Source organism: Gigantopelta aegis, chromosome 9 (assembly GCF_016097555.1).
Source record: "Gigantopelta aegis isolate Gae_Host chromosome 9, Gae_host_genome, whole genome shotgun sequence".
NCBI classification, from domain to species: Eukaryota; Metazoa; Mollusca; class Gastropoda; order Neomphalida; family Peltospiridae; genus Gigantopelta; species Gigantopelta aegis.
The window spans coordinates 7,107,849-7,128,531 of record NC_054707.1 but is presented as its reverse complement, the minus strand read 5'-3'; the positions used below and the strand labels follow the sequence as shown (position 1 = coordinate 7,128,531).

The window sequence follows — 20,683 nt, the reverse complement described above, 5'->3', positions numbered from 1 at the left end:
TACATTTTTAACACTATAATGTAGAGCAAGATGGGCTATGGTGGTGAGTGTTAGCCGAGATGAATGTACGCAGTGTATATTTCAAGTCACGTAATATGCCGTTAAAGTGACAGACCCTACATTTTTAACACTATAATGTAGAGCAAGATGGGCTATGGTGGTGAGTGTTAGCCGAGATGAATGTACGCAGTGTATATTTCAAGTCACGTAATATGCCGTTAAAGTGACAGACCCTACGTTTTAACACTATAATGTAGAGCAAGATGGGCTATGGTGGTGAGTGTTAGCCGAGATGAATGTACGCAGTGTATATTTCAAGTCACGTAATATGCCGTTAAAGTGACAGACCCTACATTTTTAACACTATAATGTAGAGCAAGATGGGCTATGGTGGTGAGTGTTAGCCGAGATGAATGTACGCAGTGTATATTTCAAGTCACGTAATATGCCGTTAAAGTGACAGACCCTACATTTTTAACACTATAATGTAGAGCAAGATGGGCTATGGTGGTGAGTGTTAGCCGAGATGAATGTACGCAGTGTATATTTCAAGTCACGTAATATGCTGTTAAAGTGACGTACCCTACGTTTTTAACACTATAATGTAGAGCAAGATGGGCTATGGTGGTGAGTGTTAGCCGAGATGAACGTACGCAGTGTATATTTCAAGTCACGTAATATGCCGTTAAAGTGACAGACCCTACATTTTTAACACTATAATGTAGAGCAAGATGGGCTATGGTGGTGAGTGTTAGCCGAGATGAATGTACGCAGTGTATATTTCAAGTCACGTAATATGCCGTTAAAGTGACAGACCCTACATTTTTAACACTATAATGTAGAGCAAGATGGGCTATGGTGGTGAGTGTTAGCCGAGATGAATGTACGCAGTGTATATTTCAAGTCACGTAATATGCCGTTAAAGTGACAGACCCTACATTTTTAACACTATAATGTAGAGCAAGATGGGCTATGGTGGTGAGTGTTAGCCGAGATGAATGTACGCAGTGTATATTTCAAGTCACGTAATATGCCGTTAAAGTGACAGACCCTACATTTTTAACACTATAATGTAGAGCAAGATGGGCTATGGTGGTGAGTGTTAGCCGAGATGAATGTACGCAGTGTATATTTCAAGTCACGTAATATGCCGTTAAAGTGACAGACCCTACATTTTTAACACTATAATGTAGAGCAAGATGGGCTATGGTGGTGAGTGTTAGCCGAGATGAATGTACGCAGTGTATATTTCAAGTCACGTAATATGCCGTTAAAGTGACAGACCCTACATTTTTAACACTATAATGTAGAGCAAGATGGGCTATGGTGGTGAGTGTTAGCCGAGATGAATGTACGCAGTGTATATTTCAAGTCACGTAATATGCGTAATATGCTGTTAAAGTGACGTACCCTACGTTTTTAACACTATAATGTAGAGCAAGATGGGCTATGGTGGTGAGTGTTAGCCGAGATGAACGTACGCAGTGTATATTTCAAGTCACGTAATATGCCGTTAAAGTGACAGACCCTACATTTTTAACACTATAATGTAGAGCAAGATGGGCTATGGTGGTGAGTGTTAGCCGAGATGAATGTACGCAGTGTATATTTCAAGTCACGTAATATGCCGTTAAAGTGACAGACCCTACATTTTTAACACTATAATGTAGAGCAAGATGGGCTATGGTGGTGAGTGTTAGCCGAGATGAATGTACGCAGTGTATATTTCAAGTCACGTAATATGCCGTTAAAGTGACAGACCCTACATTTTTAACACTATAATGTAGAGCAAGATGGGCTATGGTGGTGAGTGTTAGCCGAGATGAATGTACGCAGTGTATATTTCAAGTCACGTAATATGCCGTTAAAGTGACAGACCCTACATTTTTAACACTATAATGTAGAGCAAGATGGGCTATGGTGGTGAGTGTTAGCCGAGATGAATGTACGCAGTGTATATTTCAAGTCACGTAATATGCCGTTAAAGTGACAGACCCTACATTTTTAACACTATAATGTAGAGCAAGATGGGCTATGGTGGTGAGTGTTAGCCGAGATGAATGTACGCAGTGTATATTTCAAGTCACGTAATATGCTGTTAAAGTGACGTACCCTACGTTTTTAACACTATAATGTAGAGCAAGATGGGCTATGGTGGTGAGTGTTAGCCGAGATGAACGTACGCAGTGTATATTTCAAGTCACGTAATATGCCGTTAAAGTGACAGACCCTACATTTTTAACACTATAATGTAGAGCAAGATGGGCTATGGTGGTGAGTGTTAGCCGAGATGAATGTACGCAGTGTATATTTCAAGTCACGTAATATGCCGTTAAAGTGACAGACCCTACATTTTTAACACTATAATGTAGAGCAAGATGGGCTATGGTGGTGAGTGTTAGCCGAGATGAATGTACGCAGTGTATATTTCAAGTCACGTAATATGCCGTTAAAGTGACAGACCCTACATTTTTAACACTATAATGTAGAGCAAGATGGGCTATGGTGGTGAGTGTTAGCCGAGATGAATGTACGCAGTGTATATTTCAAGTCACGTAATATGCCGTTAAAGTGACGTACCCTACGTTTTTAACACTATAATGTAGAGCAAGATGGGCTATGGTGGTGAGTGTTAGCCGAGATGAATGTACGCAGTGTATATTTCAAGTCACGTAATATGCCGTTAAAGTGACAGACCCTACATTTTTAACACTATAATGTAGAGCAAGATGGGCTATGGTGGTGAGTGTTAGCCGAGATGAATGTACGCAGTGTATATTTCAAGTCACGTAATATGCCGTTAAAGTGACAGACCCTACGTTTTTAACACTATAATGTAGAGCAAGATGGGCTATGGTGGTGAGTGTTAGCCGAGATGAATGTACGCAGTGTATATTTCAAGTCACGTAATATGCCGTTAAAGTGACAGACCCTACATTTTTAACACTATAATGTAGAGCAAGATGGGCTATGGTGGTGAGTGTTAGCCGAGATGAATGTACGCAGTGTATATTTCAAGTCACGTAATATGCCGTTAAAGTGACAGACCCTACATTTTTAACACTATAATGTAGAGCAAGATGGGCTATGGTGGTGAGTGTTAGCCGAGATGAATGTACGCAGTGTATATTTCAAGTCACGTAATATGCCATTAAAGTGACAGACCCTACATTTTTAACACTATAATGTAGAGCAAGATGGGCTATGGTGGTGAGTGTTAGCCGAGATGAATGTACGCAGTGTATATTTCAAGTCACGTAATATGCCGTTAAAGTGACAGACCCTACATTTTTAACACTATAATGTAGAGCAAGATGGGCTATGGTGGTGAGTGTTAGCCGAGATGAATGTACGCAGTGTATATTTCAAGTCACGTAATATGCCGTTAAAGTGACAGACCCTACATTTTTAACACTATAATGTAGAGCAGTTTGGGTAATTAAAATATCATATCACTTAGACTTTACTGTTTAGTTTATCCATTTCCGTACATCTAGAGTATTTCTGGTCATCATGGGAAAAGTCTGTTTTGTTTAACGACACCACTAGAGCACATTGATTTATTAATCATCGGCTATTGGATATCAAGGTCATCATGGGGTTTCTAATACTAAATATATTTGATGGAAACAAACTCTAGTTGGGTTTTTAGGGGTATTCTAATACTAAATATATTTGATGGAAACGAACTCTAGTTGGGTTTTTAGGGGTATTCTAATACTAAATATATTTGATGGAAACGAACTCTAGTTGGGGTTTTAGGGGTATTCTAATACTAAATATATTTTATGGAAACGAACTCTAGTTGGGTTTTTAGGGGTATTCTAATACTAAATATATTGTATGGAAACGAACTCTAGTTGGGTTTTTAGGGGTATTCTAATACTAAATATATTGTATGGAAACGAACTCTAGTTGGGTTTTTAGGGGTATTCTAATACTAAATATATTTGATGGAAACGAACTCTAGTTGGGTTTTTAGGGGTATTTCCCCCATCTGAACATCACAGACTCGTTTCACTCTATTGTAACTTTATCCAAATATTTTCCAGGTCAGTAGATTAACCAAGCTTAGTGTTCATTTTCACGGTTTCAAATTTGGGTCTGCTCCTTTAAACATTGTTGTTAAACAAAACAAACCGTGCACCTTTAAACACAAGCAATATGTTAGGTTAAACAATACGATAAACAAACGTACCTCTTCTGATCCGCAGTCACACTCCTCTCCCCGCTCAACAATACTGTTACCACACGTCTGAGGGAAATTAACCTACAACACAAACAAATAGTACATTCCATAGCCTTATTACCACAGTGACCCTCTTGTCATAGACACATCTATGGCAGAATCTTGGAGGATGTGTCCAAGACAGTCGTGCTTGAACCTTCGGTGCATGTAAGCAAGCGAGTCAAGTGGTTGATTGACTGAACACCAACAAACACTACATGTATTAACAATATTTACACAATTCTTTTATACGGTCTGTCGCTGTTGATAATGATTAAAAATGAAAAGTAACTCATATCAAGATTATTTAACAAGCAAATTTATACATGTCTATATGATGTACACTTCAAATACAGAGTAAATTTGACTTTTTATTTCTACAATGTTACAGAAGCAACTTGACAAGACAGGACATACCACAACCTTTGACATACCAATCATGAAGCAGTATTGCTTTGGGAAATGGATCTCCGTGTCCAGATGTTAAAACTACAACTAGTGAATTGTGTATAGAGATATGATGTCACCAACTTTAATTTAATATTACAGTTACAATATTTTAATCATGTACTAGTATTGGATATACACTGTATAACTCAACCACTGCAATTAAAAAAACGTCTATGGCAAAAAACATACCAAGAAAAAAATATATATATATATATATATATAGTGCACAGCTAAAAAAGTTCTGTGGAGGATTAAAAACTCCATGGCATTGCGGATTGCAGTGAGCAATTGCAAGGTTGGTAATACATATACAGGTAGAATCATGTCCTATGTTACCACTTTGTCTCTCGAGCAATCTAGGCTGCCTATAGCTGCAGTATACTGCATACTTACTGGTGGCTTTCCCTCCAGACAAGACATAATCTCCATGTCAAGACCAACATCCAGGTCAGACTTGCTGCAGTTGGAAAACATTCTCGAGTGGAAACCACGAGTGGCTCTAAAATAAATACACAGATATTCTTTATATCAGAGGCAAATTCAGTCAATATTTTCTGGAGGCTAACAGGGAAGTGGGCACATGGACTAACTCATCAAAAGGGCATCCTAATGAAAAAAATATATATATTAGAAGTAAAAGAAAAGGGCACTTGAATATTTTAAGGGGGGATAGGTCCCCTGGTCACCCCCCACCCCTTGGATCCACCTCTGAATAGCATTCTCAAGTGGAAACCACAAGTGGCTCTGAAATAAATGCAGATGTTCAGGTAAGCAGACCATCAGGTAGGCAGACCATCGCAACAGTAACAAGCCTTGAAATAAGCGCCGGTCACGGTCATTGTCCGGTACAAATTTGTAACTTGTCAGTAACAATGTCGATTGCGCCGGTCATCATGTCCGAAGCTCGCGTTGTAGTAAAAGCCGGCTGTTTTGGAGTCGAATACACTTAATGCACTGATTAAAAAAAATATTGATTATGAATGAAAAAACACATGTACCAGTGGGATTCGAACCGGTTCGTGTGGCACTTGACAGTCCAACACGAAGTTCATCTACAGTCCGCGTACCTGTTTAGTAGGATTTTTCATAGTCTCGATTTTGCGGGAACTTATATTGTAAAAAGTGATGTCACGCATATTAGTCATTGACCTTTCGTACTTAGCGTATACTTCCTGTGGCGTTTTCGTTTAAAGTTTACAATTCAAATTGCCTCGTGGTTAACAATTAAAGGATGTTGAACAAAATAACAGACAGTTACAGTCTGTAAAAGAACAGACAGATACCGATAATGACAAATCAATTGTCCCTGTTCCCGGTATCCGCGGCAGGCAGCCGCCGATTAAATCCTGCCCCAAAAATTCCCAAACGAATAGCCCGCAGAGTAGTATCTCAAAATCTAGCACTGAATTAAAATGGCAAAAGGAGGATTTAGTTAAAACAAATGCCTCTTTGTGGCTACAGTTTGAAGGCGAGGTTATACTTAGGACTTGCTCGCTCTGCAAAAGATTTAAAAAAGAAATGCAGTATAATCACAATTTCAATTTTTCGGACGCGTGGATCAAAGAGTCCACAAATCTGTGTGTATCAAATGCTAAAGATCACTCGGCAACCAAAAATTTGGAATATTACCACAAACAAGACATTGATGACACGCGTGCGGTTAGGATACGACAATTGAAATCCATGATTTCTAAAATGATAGCTCACGTCGCTCGCGGCCGGTTAGGATACAGCTTTACCAGAGGACATATATTAATGCATCATAGACTAGTAAGTACATAACAATAATAAATGTCATCATTTGGTGACTATTGCCTTAATTGCTGCATTGGTTATTTAGTAATTAAATATATCAATCATTAAACAACATAAAACATAATTTATTTCAGTTTTATTTACAATGTTTTGTGACAGATACAGTTTCTTTTATGTCAGGCACAAATTGATTGGTGCAGGACATTGTGTCAGGTACACCAATTTTTTTTATTTCAAGGCTTGCAGTAATCAGCTATAAAATATAGAAGTGAAATGACAGAATAAGAATCCAGATATAATCTAACATGGAACTGGAAACTTAAATAGCACAAAACCAATAAAGCTTTAGGGCAATATGGAAAAACTACTAAAGAATTGAGAAACTGCCGAGATGGCTAAAACAGTAACCAGACAGACATGTTCTTATTTTTATCTTCTTAAAGTAGATATTTCAGCTTACAGTGACATTATTCTCAACAAGAAACGCCTGTTATAAGATACATGTATAATTCACTCCACTCACCACAATGTGTGCGGTATTAATGCAGACTTTACTCGATGACTTATAAATCATATATGAGGAAAATATACGAACAATCATCTAACTTAGTATTAATATTGAAATACACACGTCTGTTATAAGATATAATTCACTCCGCTCACCACAATGTGTGCAGTATTACTGCAGACTTTACTTGATGATTTATAAATCATATATAAGGAAAAAAATATGAACCATCCTATTAATATTGAAATACACATGTTTTATGTTTATACTCACAGAACAGAGGTCGACATAATGCAGCCATATTTGTCAGCACAGTGGCAATCTCCTGAAAATAAGGAAATAGATTACAATATAAAAATATCAAACAGCAGTGTGATTAAATTGAACTAAATAGACTGGTCGTCTTGTTAAAAGTAAGCAGTGTTATTGTGAACCAGTATTATTACAAAGTTATCATTTTATCAGTTAGTACCAAACAGCAGTGTGTTTAAATTGAACTAAATAGACTGGTAGTCTTGTTAAAAGTATTGATCAGCGAACCAGTGTTGTTAAAATGTTAGTTAGTACCAAACAGTAGTTTGTTGAAAATGAAGAAAACAGACTGATAGTGTTGTTAAAAGTAAACACTGATCAGTGAACAAGTGTTATTAAAATGTTAGCATTTTATTAGTTAGAAGTGTACAATTAGTAGTGAGTTATCTACGGAAAGGGTCTCAAGACCCAATAAAAATAAGCATTTCAAAGTTTTGAACATTATAACCTTAATTAAAACAACTACTGTGCTACAAAGTAGAATGACACTTTGAGCAAACACTGAGCATGTTAATGAGTTTGTAATGTACAGATAAAGGAGTAATGCTCAACAAGGAAGTCTTGTTGTAAATGTTAGTCAATCAGTGCAGAGCCGGTTTAAGGATCGGGGGTTCTGTAGCACAAATAACAACGGGGAGCACTTAACCACTGGGCTATGTCCTGTTTTATTGAGACATGGACTAAACTAAAACAATTCACAACAAATACATGCATAGCAACATAAAACATTACAAAAAAAACATAAATTAATTTCCATACATAAATTTTAGATATCTAAGAGAATTCACTTAAACAATGCTGGTACTTATCTGTTCCATGTCCCCAACAAGCACTTAAAAGTCACATTCTAACACAAAGCTTCAAACATCATTTCAAATAATATGTTTTCTTTGTGTTTGTACAGTTGGATTATTAATGTTTTATCCTGCAACCACTATTTGTATTGACTGATTATTTCAATCGCTTATTATTAAAGGGACATTCCTGAGTTTACTGCATTGTAAGATGTTTCTGACTAATAAAATATTTCTACGATTAAACTTGCATATTAAATATATTTTCTTGTTTAGAATATCAGTGTCTGTATATCCAGTATGTTTCTGGTCGTCTTAATATTTGTAAGAAGCCCAAACTGGATTTTGTCTTCAAATAATTTAGTACATCCGAAAAAACTATATTTTCGGAAATAAGATGAAATTTAACCTAGTACAAATATTAGAACGATCAAAAACACGTTTAATATACAGCCACTAATATTTTATGCAGAAAAATATATTTGATATGTAATTACAATCGTTAAAAAGTCTCTGTTAGTCGATAGCATCTTAAAAAGTGCCGCAAACTCATGAATGTCTCTTTAATGTCATTAAATTCAATGCAGTCAAAGGAAATAAAGCTTAATATGTTGTAGTAAATATAAAAAACATACATATTTATGAATTAATATGTTGTAGTAAATATAAAAAACATACATATTTATGAATTAATATGTTGTAGTAAATATAAAAAACATACATATTTATGATTAAGCATTTAAAAATGGTTTATGGTGCAATAAGTTTAACATCTTACAATGAATGACATTATGACTCTTCTCTGATGTTATACTACAAATAAATTGCTTGCCCACAAAACTTGTGATTGAAAAATTAGCAATAAATATGATTTGTCTGTTACTGTCAATGGATTAAAGGATGACAATAACAACAGGTTAATGATGTACGTTATTGACTTTATTCTGCTCAGGATGAATGAGGAACTCTGAGAGGCTTCTCATTTTCACTTTCACAGGACAAAGCCGATAACTCTTGTTATTAACCTGCTATTCTCTATTTACATGGCACTGGATTTAAAGTTTGTTTTGTTTGACGACACCACTAGAGCACATTGATCAATTAACCATCAGCTATCATCTGACACATGGTCATCAGAGGAAACTTGCTACATTTTTCCTAATGCAGAAAGGAATCTTTTATATGCACTTTTACAGTCAGGACAGCACATACCACGGCATTTGATATACCGACTGAGCTAAATCCCGCCCAGGCACTGGCTTTACGTCTTACCATGTATTTTATTATATATTTTTTAGTAACCAATATTACTAATATCATTTGAGTCATGCACATATAGACAAAAAATAAATAAAAAAAATAAAAATAAATAAAAATAAAAACAATAAAAATAACCAAACAAAATAAAAGTTGCTGACAAAATATAGTCTGGACATAAAAAAAGTTAACAACATAACAAATATGAGCAAATAAAGTACATATAGGCCAACATGGTAAACCAAGAGATCCCGAATGTATAAAAATAGAATATGTACAACAAATTACCTTCATGGTATAAAGTTCGCCATTGAACTGAGGTGACGCAAAGGAAAAATATTCTTAATGTTAATCAATTTATATATAAATGAGTTCTCTACCGACACAAAACAAAATAATCAGTATCAAGTATATTTCACAAGCAACAGAAAATTACTTCTTCATTGTGGAATGTGTAACCAAGTATGGAGATACGGAAGTACTGCCACAAAATATGATTACATATAAAAAAACTAATCATTCAGTTGAATTTATTTCTGGCATAAGTTACTAATTTAAAATTGCTGTAGACAGGTTCAAAATTGCCCACGGTAACAAATTCATAAGTTCAAGCCCGTATAAAATATACAATTAAGATGTAACTTCTTTGAAAATAAGCCACACATGTAGTTCATTTAAAGTCACTTCATCCTCTAACGACATTGTGATATTTCACGTTAACAGTTGTTAACACCTAGCTGGGTAAAATTGGAGTGCATAATCTCCTACAAATGTATTTAGCATTCCACTGAACTTTTTTCTCCGATTCTGTATTTACAAGACTAGTGCTGCTCCATGCACGTCAAACTTACCATCCTCGTCGTGTTCAATCCCCAGATTGTGTCCAATCATGTGAGACAATACCGTGGCTGCCTGCTGAAGCTCAAATGTGTTGGGATTCTGAAAAATAAACACAGCAAATTTCATACATAGAATCATAATTCTGAAAGAATTAAATAAAATAAGAATTCCGCAAAAATAAATGTATCACCTACTATAAACGTTTTCGGTCTACTATTATGAACATCCATAGGTGCAACTATAAACCTAGGACTTAAAAGTTTGTGAAAATATGGTCTAACTGCAAAACTTTAATGTTTAAAAGTTGACACTTTCTCTGTCGTCACAGCTTCCGCGGGAAACATAATACCTATATCTCGCCACTTTACTTTGTAAAGGCAAAACAAAATTAATAACAATAACAGAATAAACAATTACAAATGAAACAAATTAGTTTCGTTTTAATGAATGTTTCAAATATAGCTGTTTAACTATCTGTACACACGGAATCACAAACAGCTATGTTTTCGTACCTTGCAGATTCCAACAGCTCTGTCTGTACAAACTGAATCAGGGATAGCCAGTCCTATAGAATCATTTTCCAAATCCATTCCCCTGTATCAAATAAAAAAAAATTAGCTTATATAATATAAAGAAAACACTTTATATTATCAGTTAATAGGGCAAGGTGTGAAATTTAAAGTCCACTATCATTCATTCACATGCCAGTCATATATAAATGTCAAATCAGTTCTTATGCATACAACAAAATTTTCAACAACTACCAATTATAAAAGGGTAATTCACTTAACCAAACAATGTAAACTATTGACCAACTATGTAAACAACTACAAAACAAAATTTCAGTTCTACAGAAATTTATAGAATGTCTGTGCAACAGTTTAAAATACCTAAACAGAATCACAGCAGAAAATAAAATAGATATTTTTCTGCAGTATTAAGACATTTGGACTTCATTAAAGCCACTGACCCAGGTCTAAGTGCATAACTTTTTCCGTTAGCAGAAAGTAAATTTTGAACTACTACAAACACATGTCTTTAAATGGTTGTGTGTTTTATAAAATTGTAAGAATATTTCTTTGTTCATCTGGTGATGACTGACAGTTTCAGTTGATCAGGAAAATGTCCCACAAGGTTTTTGGACTAAATAAAGTCATGTTGAAGCTTATTAGCTAGACTTAGAAACATGCTTGATTTTGAAAACATGTTATTTAAACATAAATGGTTAGCGGTAACTTGTAATGTAACTTTAAAAATCTGCATCAACTGAAAATATTTTACACGGTCTAATAACTAGATTCACTTCAAATGAAGCACAGCCATGTTTAGACGTTGATAGATTAAAAGAAGGCCAATAAAAACTCACGTCATGAAGTACGCAATGTCAAAGCTGGCGTCTGGCAGGGAGTGAGTTTTGAATGTGAGGAATTTCTTGAGCGTCTCGCGCTGTCTCCCACTCACTACGAACTGGTCAGCCAGGTTCCAGTACTCCAAGTAACTCAACGCAACCTTTATCTTCAGCTCGCGGAAATACTAAAATAATATTTACAATATTCACATTTTTTCCTTAACCTACATAGGGGATCAGAAACTGCTTTAAAACAAATCCTTATTATCCAAACAATAAGGGCCGAATTTATGAAGCTTGTTTTTTCTTAAATGCATGTAAATGTATTGTAGTTTACTGTTACACATATGTAAGACATGTGCTTTCTGGCCTAGCACCATTTCAAGAGAGTGATATCTTCAGCTTGCCTTGGCTTGTATAACTCTTTTACATAAGATAAATACATTGTCAAATGAGCAGTCCTCTATTGTCATATACTGACCTCCAACAGAGTATTATTAGGACAGTCCTTGTTTTTGAAAATTATAGGCGAGTGGGAAAATCACACACGTCAATATGCTAAGGCGAGTGAAAAATCACTCTTCAAAATAAATAAAATAGGCAGTGTGGCTCCGATTGGATTTTGACTGGTACATCTACAAAATTGTCTACTAAACCAGTATTTCCCGATTTTTTCAACAAAGAGAAATACCAGTTTAACGAACGTATGGAAGCCATGTTTTTTAATTTTTATTGTTTTAATAAAAGGACCTTCCTATCAGCTAAATGAGCTGTGAAAACTGTTGATTTTTGTAAACAGTGGAAATAAATATACCCATCTATTTTATGTGCGCCGTTTGTTGAGTGTAACATGCGCTGTTTTTCACACTCATCAGATTGAAATTGTGGGCGCTGTACGAGTGCGATCACACCCGCACACCTTAGAAAGCAAGGTCTGTTAGGAGATGAAACAAAGAAATTCTCACCAGGTCGACAATGTTGCCAATGCCAAGACTGTATGTGGTCATCTCTGTGTGGCTCAGGTTCAGTCTGGTGTACTGAAATTAAATATTTATTAATCACAATTAAAACAAGAAATTAGAAAAAACATACATTCTTCAGTGATATAAAAGTACATATCTGTTAAGAGTGTGGTTTACACAGCTGCATATCATCATAACATCATGTGTCAACATTTTCACACACACACACACACAGATATGTATGCTGCTAAGTAAATAAAAACAGATATGGCAAAAAATGCCAACTATTGCCTTTAATCAAGGTGTTCTCATATTATATGTGGACTGATAAGCATACAGATATGGAATATGGATACTGACAGTTATGTTGAAAGCCCCATGTAGACTTTGAAATTGCATCTGCATACCAAACCACACATTGGAAGTTGGCAAAAATAGACCTCCCACTAAACTGACATTCACATGTATAATCGTACACATGTCAACCCTACATCAGATTACCGAATCTCATGGCATGATTGGATCCATATACATAAATATGTGAACAAAGCTTTAAAACATTAATAATGTGACAACAGAGAGCTCATAAACTGTGCTATAGTTTGGGATTTTCAGGGGGGTTTTGGAGATGGGCTGGAAGAGGGGTGTCTTTTCTTTTAGCAAAAATAATGTTAGTTTTTTTTTTTTTTGGAATTCATGTTTCTGTGGGTTGTGGGTACTGGCAACACTGCAACTCTCTCCCATTATGTGGTTAGCTAAAAAGAAGCACTGGATTAACACCCAGTAATGACCAAATATGAATGTTGCATGTCACGAAGAACTCAAATTACAAATAAATAGAAAACACTTCTGTGCAACAGTGAGATTGTATTGCACGTCCCACATACACGTCCGTCATACACTTCCCACATACACATCCCACATACTCGTCCCACATACACCAATCTTCTTACCATGGTTTTATCAAGAACCAGGGCGAGTCGAATCGTTTTAGACGGCAACTTGGTCTTTCCTCGCCGGGTCTAAAACAAAGAAGAAAATGATACAATGAGAATTTTATAACCAATGTAGTTATAGTTGATAAAAACAAATATATACAGAGAAACTCCTCTAAATCGGACACCCTTGGGACCAAGTAAAACGTCCAGTTTTAAGATGTATCCGGTTTAGAGAGGTTCTCTTCTGTACAAATATTTAAAAGGGTCCGCGAAAAATGTGCAGTTTTGAGGGAATTCCGGTTTCACTGTACAAAGAAATGTCTGACAAGTGTCACAACCTTACATAATGTCTTACAAGTGTCACAACCTTACATAATGTCTTACAAGTGTCACAACCTTACATAATGTCTTACAAGTGTCACAACCTTACATAATTTGCATAGCATTAAAGGAGTTACATGATACATGTAGTTACAAACTCCATATTTCACTATTTTTAGATTGTATTTGTAATACTTATGGACTGTGTTATTCATTTTAGATTCATCGGGGTATGAACCAAAAAAAGCATGCGCATACTGTGTTAATCGGCAAAAATAACTGTGCGATGATTAAATTTCATAAATTCAGCTTCCATAATAATAAATTTGGCCTCATAAGTTTAAAACATTCTGTCTAAAGTTGTGTCGGAAATAGAATAAAACTGATTTTTGCCCAAACAAGTAAATGCTAAATTAGGTATAGTATCATTAAATAGATATTTATAAAATATTTACCTGTCAGTTTAATATGAAAGACATAGTCAACGAAAATCAGTTTTATGCTATTTCCGACACTACTTTAGTCCAGGAGCCCTGGTCAGAATGAGAAATAACCCATCAAATCATTCCAATCACTAGGCTACACACAGAGGAAAATAAAGTCAGACAAACCCGCTGAGCTCGGAGCGCCTTCAACTTCCTGATGAACTCTCCTTTGTGGAGTTCATGAAAAGGCAGCCACTGACCCACACTGTTACCTGGAACACACAAAGACAGGTGACAATACTGAACAGTAAATACAGCACTGGACTTGCTCATGGAAATGTGATGTTATGCAATTAGGTGGTGTTATTCAATTATGAGATATTATTAAATTGAGATATTAAAGGAAGTGATATTCAATTATGAGATATTATGCAATTAAGAGATTCATTTAAGATATTAAATGAAGTGATATTATTTAAGAGATATTCAATTAAGAGGTAATGTTCAGAAATATTAAGTTAAAAGATATATATTAAAATACGATATCATTCAATTACGTGATATTATTGAATTAAGAGATATGATTTAGATATGATATATTCAATTAAGTGATATTATTGAATTAAGAGATATGATTTAGATATGAGATATTCAATTAAGTGATATTATTGAATTAAGCAATATGATTTAGATATGAGATATTCAATTAAGTGATATTTTGTAATTAAGCGATATGATTTAGATATGAAATATTCAATTAAGTGATATTATTGAATTAAGAGATATGATTTAGATATGAGATATTCAATTAAGTGATATTATTGAATTAAGCAATATGATTTAGATATGAGATATTCAATTAAGTGATATTATTGAATTAAGCAATATGATTTAGATATGAGATATTCAATTAAGTGATATTTTGTAATTAAGCGATATGATTTAGATATGAAATATTCAATTAAGTGGTATTATTCAGTGCTGAGCTCAAATACATAGAGATTATTATACGAGCTAGTGTGTCATACTGATATTACGAAACAAGTATCAGGATTTTTGTATTGCCCGAGTGAGAGCGAGGGCAATATATGAATCCTGACATGAGTTTTGTAAAATCAGTACAACTCACACGCGAGTGTAACAATTTCTTTATTTTCCATATTATTATTGTTGTTTTCTTTATGAATAACAAGACCCAACTCAAAATGTTTCAGCCACAACTAGAAGGAGACCACGAAATGGCATCATATTTCAAATGCACAGCTAGGATTGGGTAAGCAATGTTATGTTATGACGTCACTTCCCAAAATGACGTCATTACACTTGTTATTACACTTGTGCTTCGTATGATTATTATTAACTTGGTTATGTTGAACCATATGGACAATACAGTAAATTACATACCACATTTCTCCTTGCTCGATTCTGTAGCCTTGAATATAATATGGGGATGCTGCAGCTGTAAACAGAATGACACATTTTAATGAATATCTCATAAGATAAAAATACTTAACTGTTTATCCATATTGCAGAGTTCACACTAGAACAATGAAAAAGCAAGAAGTCCATTCTTCTTCTATATGTATATGCAAGTAATTTAAGAAGATGTGGGGACATTTAGGGAAAAGTGGGGATGCTCAGGAAGAAGTGAGAATATTTAGGGAGAAGAGCAAATATTTAGGGAGAACATTTATTCAATTTAAAAAATTCACTTCAATTTAAATTTGATAACTTTCAATTTTTTGAAAACTTGCATTGAGATGGAACATTTACAGATATGACTGTAAATTAAATTCATTGATCTACACAATGTAGGTCTTAAGGTTTGTGAGGAATGCAGCAAAACACAGAACTTTAATGTTGAGTTTAATGCAAAAGTTGACACTGCTATCACCACCACTAGAAGAGTAATACCTCACCACTAGAAGAGTAATACCTATCTCACCTTTTAACTTAGTGAAAGTGAGATTGATAAAGCACTATTAGCTAGGGGAAATGTTACAAATACGAACTGGCTACAAAGTTGAGATGGCCCTTTAACTTAGTAAAGGTGAGATTGATAAAGCACTATTAGCTAGGGGAAATGTTACAAATACGAACTGGCTACAAAGTTGAGATGGCCCTTTAACTTAGTAAAGGTAGGATTGATAAAGCACTATTAGAATGGGGGAAATGTTACAAATACGAACTGGCTACAAAGTTGAGATGGCCCTTTAACTTAGTAAAGGTGAGATTGATAAAGCACTATTAGCTAGGGGAAATGTTACAAATACGAACTGGCTACAAAGTTGAGATGGCCCTTTAACTTAGTAAAGGTGAGATTGATAAAGCACTATTAGCATGGGGAAATGTTACAAATACGAACTGGCTACAAAGTTGAGATGGCCCTTTAACTTAGTGAAGGTGAGATTGATAAAGCACGATTAGCATGGGGAAATGTTACCAATATGAACTGGCTACAAAGTTGAGATGGCCCTTTAATGGAAAGAATACCAACTACTCAGTTAAAACTGCACACATCCAGATTTCCTAAAGCCACATCTTGTTAAAAAAAACCCACACAACTACATGTATATTACACACACTGAATGATTAAGACATCCATAACTTTAGCACATAAACGTTTCACCACGTTATTACTTATTTACATTCACCAAAAAAAAAATGTGTAAATAAACTACACACTAAATGTAAATTATCTTTAGAAGTGTTTGATATACATTAGGTAATTGCTTGAGTTAAAACTGTGTGGTCTAAAACCTGGTATACAACATGTGAGAGGAGATCTCTATCAAGATGTGTAGATCTCCATCAAGATCTGTGTGTGTTGGAAATTAGTGACAGTGCCAGTGGCTGCTTCAATTAATTGTAAACCTCACACAGCACAGCAGGAGGCGGGTCTGTTTAAACTGATACACAGGAAGTAAGACTTGAGAAGGGAAGACTCTGCCAGAGCACAGATTGTATCATCAACCGACTGCTCAGATCAGTTCTCAGCTCAGTTCTCGTACTGTTTATATAACACATGGTTAGAGGGACCGATTTTCAACAATCAAAGAAGAAGTGCCAGACTTCAGCCACCAAAACAGAAATCACATTGTTTTTGCTCATTTTTTGTTGTTGCTGTATGTTGACTTTACTGCATGATAGTAGCTGCTGGAAATAGAGGGAGTTGGGGAGAGCGGAGTGGGGGGTAAAATTTGCCATAAAATCTGAAAGATAAAATCATCCTTCCTACATGTTTTACTTTTGTTATCTGCAAGGCTTCTAGATTATAGTAGCCCCACTCCCATGGCTGGTGATATTCAATGTTGGGCTAGAAAATAACCAGTATTGCCTGGCCCGATGGCTAGTGAATGTTTTTCGGTCAAATCTTGCAGTTAAGTCTATTTTGTAAATATGCATATCCGCTCTCCACCCCAAACTCCCAATGTTAGTATTTTTAATCTCTATCTTGTTCTTTAGGTGACATATCTGATTATTACTATTATTTAGTAAAATTGTATCAATTTAAATTAAAGTATGGCTTGTGAATTTTTAATTGTGGCTAGTAAATGTTTAAAATCACTGATCCCATGGCTAGTGGATTTTGTAAAAAAAATTGTAGAAGCCCCGATTATCTGTGCAAATCACTTTACTGCATTAATATGTTAAAGTAATTTGATACAAAATACACACAGTGTGATATATTAGTGGTGACACAATTGTTGAATGACTGATAATATTTAGACACAGTACATTTTGTATATCTAATTTCAACCCTTTGTTTCATAAGCCATCACACTTCAGCTATCCCTATATGGATGCATTTTTACCATCACTTTCCAAATCTACTAACAACTCATCTTTCCAAAATCAAAACTAAGGTACATGTAACTCTCCAAGAAGAAGGAAAACTCCAAACTCAACCCAAATCCACTGAAGTCAGAGTACAGAGCTATGCATCAGTATTAGCATGGAAACCGAAAGGAAATCTCCATACATGCACCAAGCTCTAAGATCATGATCACAATCCATTTTCACCTCATCTTTCTCAAGACTCAGTCATAACAAGTTGTTACTTACCTATGACAATTTTGAAATGTTTTTGCTGTAAGCAAAATGCTCACCCACAGCAATTTTGAGCCTGCCTACAGCAATTTGAACTTTTGCAACAAATACAAAAACCAAAAATGATTCCTTCACCAGACGACAATAATTTGTATTCAGTGGCAAAAACCTGCCATCCATTTGTGACACCCAACAGCCGATGAGTATTTTTGTGCTGGGGTGTCGTGCTGGGGTGTCGTTAAACATTCATTCATTCATTCATTGAAAACCTGCCATCCGTAAAGCCCCTGACAAGTACAGCAATTGCCACAGGTCCTGTGTTTAAATTCGAGCCCTGCTTTCTCCAATCCATTTTTACCTCATTTCATCCTCAAAACAATTGCCAATCCAAACGTTTTCAATCTATTCCTACCAGAAGATCCATCACTGATTTCGAGGCATGGTGCAGCTCAGTGCTGGAGTGATTACCTGAGGTAAAATGAGTCAAAAGGATTGGTTGATTGCCAGTACCCCGTAACCAGTAAATCAGAGCCTGTGGTATGTACTGTCCTGTCTATGGGAAAAGCATATGAAATATTCTTTGCTGTTTAATTAATGAGTGTAGCTGGCAGCAATTTCCTTTCTCTCTTTCTTTCTTTCAATCAAATGTGGAAATAATCACATTACACAGCTGTAGTTTGAAATGTGCTAAGGAAGGAAATGTTTTATTTAACGACACACTTAACACATTTCATTATACGGTTATATGGCGTCAGACATATGGTTAAGGACCACACAGATATTGAGAGAGGAAACCCGCTATCGTCACTTCATGGACTAATCTTTTCAATTAGCAGTAAGGGATCTTTTATATGCACCATTCCACAGACAGGATAGTATATACCACGGCCTTTGTTACACCAGTTGTGGAGGACTGCCTGGAACAAGAAATAGCCCAATGGGCCCACCGACGGGGATCAATCCCAGATTGACCGCACATTAAGCGAACGCTTTACCACTGGGCTAAGTCCTGCCCATGAAATGTGCTGAGGTGTCATTAACAAATATTCTTCTTCTTTGCATTATAATTTATTTCTACCCTCACATTTTTAATAAATCTCAGTCCTCAACTCACATTTTCAAATAAAGTTCCTTCATCTCTACCCCATCTTCCCAATACATTTGCATCAAATATGGCCTGCTGTTATTGGGGTTGTTTTGTTGTTGTTGTTGTTGGGGAGGGGGGGGTAAAATAACAGGCTAAAAGAAATATGTTTTTCTAAGAAACAATATAGCCTGCTGGGAAATAAAACTGCATGGCATGAGGAGAGTTTGTGACAGTGTGTGAAAAATTAGGAACTCCGAGATGTATTTTAGAGCATTATGGAATTAAAATAAAACAGAATTACGAGCTGAGTACCAGCAAATGAGATAATCATACACTTATACAGAGCAGGACGTAACAATGTCGCAAAGTGATTGCCTGATGCGCGGTTGGTCTGGGTATCGATCCCCGTCAGTGAGCCCCATTGGGCTATTTCTCATTCAAACTGTGCATCACAACTGGTATATCAAAGGTTGTGGTATGTGCTATCCTATCTGTGGGATGGTGAATATAAAAGATCCCTTGTTACTAATGGATAAATATAGTAGCAGGTTTCGTCTCTAAGACTATACGTCAAAATTACCAAATGTTTGACATCCAATAGGCGATGATTAATAAATTAATGTGCTTTAGTCGTGTCATTAAACAATACAAACTTTAAATATCTTTTTAAAAATGGTCAGCAATTTAATTTTTTTGTGGTGGTTTTAACAAGGAGTAAATTTATTTCCCCTACTACACTGTAGGTCTAAAAACATGGATTGCTTTTTACATTTCCCAGGCTGCTATTTCCAGCACTGTATGTTCATATGTTTTTTTTATCACTCAGCCTGTAGTGATGTCCTCAGATGACCCCGCAAGCAAGCAGACTGAACCGTTTCCAAGTTCCCCTACTTGACATGCAATATATTGCTGTACACTGTTCTTGCCATTAGAATTAGGTGAGCCGTAGAGGTTATGTGGTGAGATAGCATCAAGATATTGCAGAGATTTAACGCAGCCAGGAGCAAAAATAAACACACTTCATTCAGCTCACTGGAGTTACACCATTCCTAGTTAGATTCATTAGACAATCATTTTGATGTATCTGCACAGAAAGAAACCATTCAATGTCAGATATCAACCAAAAAAAACAAAAAAAAAAAAAAAAAAAATATCGGGAAAGAAAATACATGAAAAAAAACTAAATTCAGATCTTCGTGTGTGTACTTTGACAAGTTAGCCATGAAAGCAAAGCTTAAAAAATAACAGGATTTTACATGAGACAGGAAAATAATTGTGTTGGGAATTGGTAAGAATTTCATCATCAATCATTGGTTATAATCAGTTTGCACCAGACAATCCAGTTTTGATTATAAAATCAATTAGAATTATATAATTCAAGAAGGATTTGAATTGTTAGAACCATGCT

The 20,683-nt window shown here is 35.4% G+C and overlaps 1 protein-coding gene across 2 annotated transcripts in view; it reads right to left on the bottom strand.

Annotated features, from left to right (window-relative positions):
• Positions 1-20,683, bottom strand: part of LOC121381948 (disintegrin and metalloproteinase domain-containing protein unc-71-like) — a 78,166-nt gene that overhangs the window by 16,866 nt on the left and 40,617 nt on the right. Inside the window, exons 7-17 of one of the 2 annotated variants that reach the window (XM_041511380.1) lie at positions 15,543-15,597; positions 14,325-14,410; positions 13,408-13,476; positions 12,458-12,529; positions 11,511-11,677; positions 10,657-10,738; positions 10,156-10,243; positions 9,593-9,619; positions 7,215-7,266; positions 5,072-5,177; positions 4,199-4,270 (exon numbers count right to left, since the gene is read on the bottom strand). In XM_041511380.1, coding sequence (XP_041367314.1) covers positions 4,199-4,270; positions 5,072-5,177; positions 7,215-7,266; positions 9,593-9,619; positions 10,156-10,243; positions 10,657-10,738; positions 11,511-11,677; positions 12,458-12,529; positions 13,408-13,476; positions 14,325-14,410; positions 15,543-15,597 — 876 coding nt within the window. The remainder of the gene's footprint in view (positions 1-4,198; positions 4,271-5,071; positions 5,178-7,214; positions 7,267-9,592; positions 9,620-10,155; positions 10,244-10,656; positions 10,739-11,510; positions 11,678-12,457; positions 12,530-13,407; positions 13,477-14,324; positions 14,411-15,542; positions 15,598-20,683) is intronic. The other variant, XM_041511381.1, reaches the window with a different exon arrangement.